The sequence below is a fragment of the Corvus brachyrhynchos genome, unplaced genomic scaffold (genome assembly GCF_000691975.1).
Source record: "Corvus brachyrhynchos isolate BGI_N302 unplaced genomic scaffold, ASM69197v1 scaffold5, whole genome shotgun sequence".
Lineage (NCBI taxonomy): Eukaryota > Metazoa > Chordata > Aves > Passeriformes > Corvidae > Corvus > Corvus brachyrhynchos.
This window is the reverse complement of record NW_008238321.1, coordinates 6,332,412-6,339,713: the sequence shown is the minus strand read 5'-3', so window position 1 is coordinate 6,339,713 and position 7,302 is coordinate 6,332,412. Positions and strand designations below refer to the sequence as shown.

General features: G+C 58.9%; 2 protein-coding genes across 4 annotated transcripts in view; one reads left to right on the top strand and one right to left on the bottom strand.

Annotated features, from left to right (window-relative positions):
- FAM83G (family with sequence similarity 83 member G) overlaps positions 1 to 3,551 on the bottom strand; it is a 17,847-nt gene extending 14,296 nt beyond the window's left edge. Inside the window, 1 exon segment of the mRNA XM_008633418.2 lies at positions 2,405 to 3,551. Within this exon segment, the coding sequence (XP_008631640.1) occupies positions 2,405 to 2,899 (495 nt within the window). The 5' untranslated portion in view covers positions 2,900 to 3,551.
- SLC5A10 (solute carrier family 5 member 10) overlaps positions 1 to 7,302 on the top strand; it is a 38,399-nt gene that overhangs the window by 27,332 nt on the left and 3,765 nt on the right. For 2 of the 3 annotated variants that reach the window (XM_008633420.2, XM_008633419.2), the window contains 2 exons: positions 6,787 to 6,894; positions 7,137 to 7,287. In XM_008633420.2, the coding sequence (XP_008631642.1) occupies positions 6,787 to 6,894; positions 7,137 to 7,287 (259 nt within the window). The remainder of the gene's footprint in view (positions 1 to 6,786; positions 6,895 to 7,136; positions 7,288 to 7,302) is intronic. The other variant, XM_008633421.2, reaches the window with a different exon arrangement.

Below are 7,302 nucleotides of genomic sequence, written 5' to 3'. Positions count from 1 at the left end.
GGCCCTCAGAGCGGCCTCACGGCCCTCGGCTGCTTCACGCCGGCTCTGCCTGCCTGTCCTTCCTGCACCAGCAGTGCTCTCATGGGCTCTGAACTCTGCTGGGCCAACGCCAGAGGACTTTGCTCTCCTGGCCCTGGGACAGTGACTCGCACGGCGGGGTTTGGGGGTTGGCACCGGGAGCGTTTCAGAGCGAGCGGCTGGGACGACGTCTGGAGCAAGGGTCACCCTCTGGCAGGGAACAGTGAACCTCTCCCAGGCCTGCACTCCTTTGCACGTGGATGGAGAGCGCTTCCACTGCCTGCTGGGATGGGACAATTCAGCAGCATCTCCCCAGGGAGGACAGAGCACAGGGACAGTGTGTGTGACATCTGATGGTGGCAGCAGGACGGTCCCTTTGTCCGCTCTCGGCTTCTTCAGCCGAACCTTTTCACCTCTGAGCTGCTGTGAAGACCTTAAGCCCTGGCAGAAACCGGCAGGGTGGTCTAGCCCAGTGTCCCCCACCCTTAGGAGCACCCACAAGTTGTCACCTGGGCTCCACTGTGTGACAGCAAGTTCAGCTGCAGGGACTTCTGTCCTCAAATACGGGGTAGGAGACCATGGAAGAACCCCATTTTCCAGCCCCTGTAACTCCTGCCATCCCCAGACCCTGCAGGATGAAGCATTCACCCATCCCTACATTTCCTGAGGTGCCATAAGCTCCAAGCAGGCTCCTGCATGTCACCAGTGGTGTCACCATGCCTCATCCCACAATCACGGACTGTCTGGACCGGGAGGCAGAGCCCAGCCCTGCTCAGGGGGCATCAAGGTACGGCTGATGAGCACAGCAGCATCAACCATGGCCACATCCCTGTGTCCTGGAGAGGCTCCAGGGGAGGTGGGGAAGTGCCGATGCCTGACTCAGCCGCCGGCTCTCGAGCAGGAGCAGGGTGTGGGATGAGTCAGGAGGAGCCGTTTGCGTGGGGGCAGGTGAGAAGCGGTGAGTAGGCAAAGCCAGGCGGGAGCTGCAAGCCCGAGTCAGAGGCAGCCGGAAAGACCCGAAGATGAGACATTGTTTGTTGTGGGATTGTTCTCCCATCCTCCATCCCATGGGATGTCAGCTCTCCCTTCCCTTTCCCCTCGCTGCAAAGCATTTTGGTGGGGGAAAATGTCACAGGTGAGGACAAGTCACCTTGACTTTCGTGAGGTGACAGTGACCACAGATGCCTCCTGCCCACAGTGGGGCAGCCCTGACACCCCCATCAGCCATTCCCGTGATCCTGCTGCCTTGGTTGTGTTGGGAGATTCATTTTTCTGCCTGAGCTGGTTTGAAGAGGCTCTGCTGGCTGCATGTCACAGGTTTCCCTCTCTCCTACCAGGATCTGTAAACCCCAGCACTGCCTCTGGAGGAGCCAGGTGGACCCGACTCATCCCAGCCTGTCCCCTCTGCTCCACAGATACCCTGGCAGGATCTCCCTGTTTCCCTGCTGGAACATGCTCCGGGTTGGGAAGCTCCTTCTTTGGAGGTCTCACAGTATCAGACACACAGAACTCAAAGAGCTTCAAAGCACTGAGAAACCAGCAGGTACCAACCCCTGCTGCACATCCTGACCGGGGCTGGGTCACTGGGAAACACCAACAACCTCTGCCCACCTCTGCTGACCTTCAACACATGGCACCATCTCCCTCCTTCCCTGGTCCTCCTGCCCACGGGAAGGATGCTCAGGCATCCCCACTCCCTGCTCCTTGGTTTGACGCCACAGGGAGGACAAGTCTCAACCCAAATTCCTTCAGCATCTGCCCAGCCTTGTCCCACTCACCAGCTCATCCTTTTCCTCTGAAAGCCAGGATGAAGCAGCTTGGAGCACCGCAGCCATCTTGGGCCAAACTTGATCTTTGTGTGTGTCAGTGCCAGACCAGAAGCTTTGACTACTTTGTCCCAGGGTCACGGACTGGACGGATGGTGGACACAAGGACTGAGGCCAGGCCGTGACCCCAGGGTCATGTGCTGGAAGCTGGTGGACCCAGGGCCTGAAGCCAGAGCACAATCCCAGGTTCCTGTGCCCTGTCACATGCTGTCACACCGGGAATAACGGTTGTGGAGTGGCTGGGACCATGGGCTCACAGCTGGAGAACAGCTCAACCCCTTTTTCTCCCCATCGGTTTTCCCCACAGGCACCCTGGGATGAACGATGCTGCCGTATGGATATTGGGAAGGGCTGTGCTGCTCCCAGGGAGTGCTGATCCAGGCTAGCAGCATCCTCAGCAAAACCCCATCCCCAAATATTGGTTACAAGGAAAAACCTGCACACTTGGCCTCGCTGCCTCTGCTTGGGCAGAGCTTCCCGCAGGACAGGGATTGCCGGGCTTTCTGTCACACAGATTAGAATGGACACACCAGGTCTGGTTTTGCCAGTTCCTCTTGGGCAGACTCAGCTGCCCCGACTTGGTCTCTTCACCCCTCTTGGGTGTGCGCCTGGCCCTCAAGGGGTGGCTGCATGTAGACGGTGGCCCTGGTGACCCCGCGGTAGGCGATGGTCTCGGGCCAGCCCAGGTCCAGGTGTGGGATGGAGCGGTCGGACTTCTGGGGCCAGTACTCCAGGGAAGGGGCCACGTCCTGCTCGTCCCCTTGGCTGTTCCGATCGCCCTCGCTGTCCCCGCCGCTGCTGCCGTGCCGCGGGATGTACTCGGAGCCGGGGTCGTAAGTCTCCAGCGTGTCCAGGATCTTCTTCAGCTCCAGCTCGGACAGGAAGTCCCTGATGTTCTCCCTCTTCAGGACTTCATAGAAGGCGTCGGGGCCACGGGAAGCCAGTGCCTCCAGGGCCAGGCGTTGCTCCTCGCTGTAGAAGAACTCGGGCTTGGACTCGCTGGACCTCCAGTTGACGTGGCTGTCGTCCAGGCACTGCACCTGGGAGAAAGCCATGGTGACCCCGCACGCCGGTCCCCTCTCCCGAGGGAGCTCTGTGCCCCCAGCGAGCGCCGGATGTCGGCAATAAATGAAGAATTAATTATTCTCCAGTCTTTAAATGCACAGTTTGCTTCACCCTCCCCGGCCCAATGCGCAGCTTGGGAGAAGCACCGCTCCCTTTTCCAACGGCTCCTGCCACGCCGGAGCTCTTCCTGCCGGGGAGGAGGGTTTGGTTTCTGGCTTGCTCCCGGCTCCACGCGGCGAGAGGGCTCCAGGCAAGGAAAACGCGGAGCTTCCCACAGCAGGGGCCGCGTGACGAGGCAGACAGCCCCAGGTGTACCCACAGCACCAGAAAGGTCCTTCACCCCCGGGTCCGCTCTCTCCTCATCCTCCGCTCTCCCAAGACAACGCTAACACCGGGTGAAATAAAAAGTGGGAAAGAAACAAAGAGAAAAGCGGCTCAATGCAGGGCAGCGAAGAGCAGGATTTCTCGGCCGAGGTGCCGTCCCTGGTTCTCGTTCCTGGAGGAGCGGGTCAGCCGGGGGGCTGCTCGGCGGCGAACGCTCTCGCTCAGCCTCCTGTGCATCGCCCTGGCAGCTCACGGCTCGGGGCTCCTGCCAGCGCGCAGTGCCGGGGCCGGACAGGTAACAGCAAGAAGTGAAAAGAGGAAAAGGAAAAGAGTGATTCATCCCTCCGCCCTGCCCCACCTGCAGTCACATGCTGCCTTCACACATTCCCTGCCCAGCCCGATTAACTCTTTCGGCTGATGCGCTCTCACACCTGCGGATCCGACCCCGGAGCCCCCCAGAGCGTGCGGGTGCGGGAGGGTCCTGGGCGGCTCCGGAGGGCTTTGGGTGTTTTGTCTTTGAAAAAAGTCTTTCTCCTCTGAGATTGCCCCCTCTCCCGGTGTGCCGGCTGGTAAGTCAGTATTTTCCAGGAAAAAAGCTCTGTCTTGTGGTTAACCCCTCCTGTGCTGGTCCAGGAGCTTGGAGCCCGGGTGACCACCAGGTGGGAGCTGCCAGAACGGTTCAAAGCCGCACAGAAGCAGGTTTAGACCGGATATTAGGAAGCATTTCTTTAGGGAGACATCTCCTGGAACAGGCTTCTTAGTGAGGTGTCCTGTCTGTGTTTAAGAGGCGTTTGGACAATACCCTTCATTTTTTGTCAGCCCTCAATTGGTCAGGCAGTGGGATCAGATGATTATTGCAGGGCTCTTCCAAATGAAAACATTTATTCTATCCTGTTCTGTTCTGTTCTGTCCCCTTCTCTCCTCTATAGGGTTTGCAACATTTTCATGGTCACATTACCAGACCCTGCTATGACAGATTTCATTAACAACTGCGAGATGGACAAAAAACCCCACCCTGGATTCACCAGTTGGTCCTCACAAGCCAGAAATGTGGACGCTCTCTTGAGCTTTTCTCTAGGGAGCTCAGCTGAAGATGAATTTCAGGAATTGGGGTCAGATTCTTGTACCAATGCAAAAAGGAAAGTGCCATGGGCTGTGTCTCTGTCCCTGGCGTTGGTGTGGCTCATCTGGATTCACAGCCGGATAAATGAGGGCCCTGCCTGAGTCAGGCTCCCGAGGCGAAGCCGCCTGTCTGTCCGGGTGCTCGGCCATCAAAGTGCTCCTCTCTGCAGCCACAGTGGCCCTGCTTGTCCCACAGTGACAAATCATGCGTGGGGTTGTGCCCAGCCCTGGCCTGGCCTGTGCAGGAGGTGGCAGTGGGGCTGGGGGACACAGGAATGTGACAGCTGTGTGTTGGGATCATGGAATCATTAAGGTTGGAAAAGATCACCGAGTCCAACCCAGCACTGCCAGGTCCAACACTAAACCATGTCCCCAAGTGTCACATCAACACGGGGAAGATTGATGCTCCCAAAGAATACCAGCTCTGGAGGTGTTTCAGGTGGAGCTGGTGACTTCATGGAAAGGCTGTGCTGACCCTGCAGGGATTTCCCAGTGGTGGGATGACATCCCCACACCGTGGCCTGGTCGATGATTGGTGCAGCAGAGACTGAGGGAGCTGGAACCAAACCTGGGCATTTTAGGTGAAATCCCAGCGCTGCTGGGAGTGATGGGGACAGCAAATGGGACAGAGGTGAGCACTGAGCCAGCACCCAGGGCCTCTTTGGGTATGATGGGAGATGGCCCAGATCGGTGCTGGAGTGTGGGTGTGTGGCATGGCAGGAGCATGTTATGGTTGTCACCACCTCAGCCACTCGCTCCAGCTGTTTTTGTTGTGCCAGGACATTCATGGACTCTTCCACGGGGTGTGAGCGCTAATGATTTATTGCATGTGAGGTGAATGCTGCATCCCGGCCATCGTGTGGTGTGCGCTGGCTCCCAGAGCCTGCTGGTGGGGGCGGATTGGGGTGGCAGAGCCCCACACCTGGAGCATCACCTGATCCTCACACTGGGTGACCACACCTGGGTCCCCCATCTCCAGACCCCGGGGGCTTCTTCCCCCAGCTGAATTTAGTCCCCAAATTGGGTGCAGCCCCTGTGTGCAGTCACAGGTTTCTGTGGCCGAGCAGGTTGGTCCTCACCATTCCAGGCGTCTCCAGGTGGATCCAGCTGGACAGGCAGCACCTGCTGCAGACACGGCCCCTTTTCCTGCAGATGGAAGCATTAATTACAAGGTCCTAATTAATTTTCCATTTTTAGCAGAGGGCCTAAAAGTGAGGCAGTGGGGTAAGACACTGCTCCTGGCTTGGGGACTCCTGCTTCCCACTCACTCTGAGGTCCCACCAAGTGTTCATTGGTAGAGTTGAGGCCTGGGGTAGGCATTTCAGCTGGAGTACAACATCCAGACACTGCTTTGCCCTTTGGAACGTTTTCCACCCTCCAGCCACCAAGGATTTGCATGGAGCCGTGCACAACGTGGTGTTTTAGAGAGGGGAAACTGAGGCACAGAGCGCTGATGGCAGCTTTGCTCACAGCTGCTGCAGGACAGAGTCACTGGAGCCCCAGCGCTGACTCTGACCTTGGGGAAAGGCGGCCCACGTTGGGCTTTTTGGCATCCTTGGGATGTGCTGAGCACGGCCTGTGGTCTGCCCACAACCAAGTCGTGCTCCCATCGCGCCCCACGCTCCTTTATGGAAAGTCCCAAAGTGTCACCACTGGTGTTTGAGACAAACTGGGAGGCTGAGGGCTGCACCCTGCTTTGGTGGAGGTCACCACCCAGGAGAACCAGGACAATGCTCCCAGTGCTGTGCAGGGATCACCCGTGCCCGTCCCCGTGCTCCTCGCTGGGCGGATTCAGCCTGGAGAGCCGGGCAGCCCATCCATATTTATGCCTGACATTAATTTCCATCCATTTCAATATTTTATGAGCATAACAATTAAAAAAAAAAGAGTTCAGCGCTCGTTGAGACATAGAAATAATTGGGTGTTGATGGTCCTGGCGCGCTGCCATGCAAATCCCGGGAGCTGCTGGTGCTGCCCATGCCCAGGAAATTGCCACAACGGTGCACGAACCCGGCTGGCCCCGTGGGTGGGGATGGGCAGTGCCTGACCCGGGGCTCTGCTGCCTTCGGCCGTGGCCCCAGGTCCTGGTGGGGCTCTGGAGATCCCCCCGGGGCAGCTGTCACTGGATTTAATGTGGGAATAGATCCAACCTGCACCGGGCTGGGTGTGGGCAGCGGGAGGTGAGGGGCGGGATGGATCCTGCTGTGTTGGAGCTGATGGTGGGAATGAGGTGGGGGAGGCAGAGGTGGATTTCCACGTGCGATGTGCTCCCTGCTTCTCCTCCTGGTGTCCTGCCAAGGTCTGGGCATCGTGGCCACAGCAAAGGGTCACTATCTGCCCAGTGGGAGGGGGCATGAGGGGGGTGAAGGGGCGCAGGGTTTGCCCCCACCCTGTCAGGGGTCTCAATGTGTCACCTGCCTCTGTCCCCCAGACACCGTGGCCTGCGTGGACCCTGAGGAGTGCGCCCGTGTGTGCGGGGCCGCCGTGGGCTGCTCCAACATCGCCTACCCCAAGCTGGTGGTCGAGCTGATGCCCAGCGGTAGGTGGGTGCGAGGGGGTCACTCCATCTCCAGCGGGCTTTGCTGCACCCCGGGGCTGTTGCCAGGGCTTGGATGAGGTCCCGGCATCCAGGGGTGCAGCTGAATTTTCCCAAATCCCATCTTTGCCCCAGGGGAGATCCCAGCGTGTGGCTGCAGAGGGATAAGCACCATCCCGGGGTTATCCTATCCTATCCCATCCCTCCCGGTTCAGCCGCTCCCTGACTCTCCCTCTCTCCCGCAGGGCTGCGGGGTCTGATGATCGCGGTGATGATGGCAGCGCTCGTGTCATCCCTGACCTCCATCTTCAACAGCAGCAGCAACCCCTTCACCATGGACATCTGGAGGAAGCTGCGGCCGCGGGCCGGTGACCGGGAGCTGCTCCTCGTGGGCCGGTACTGACCGGGGGT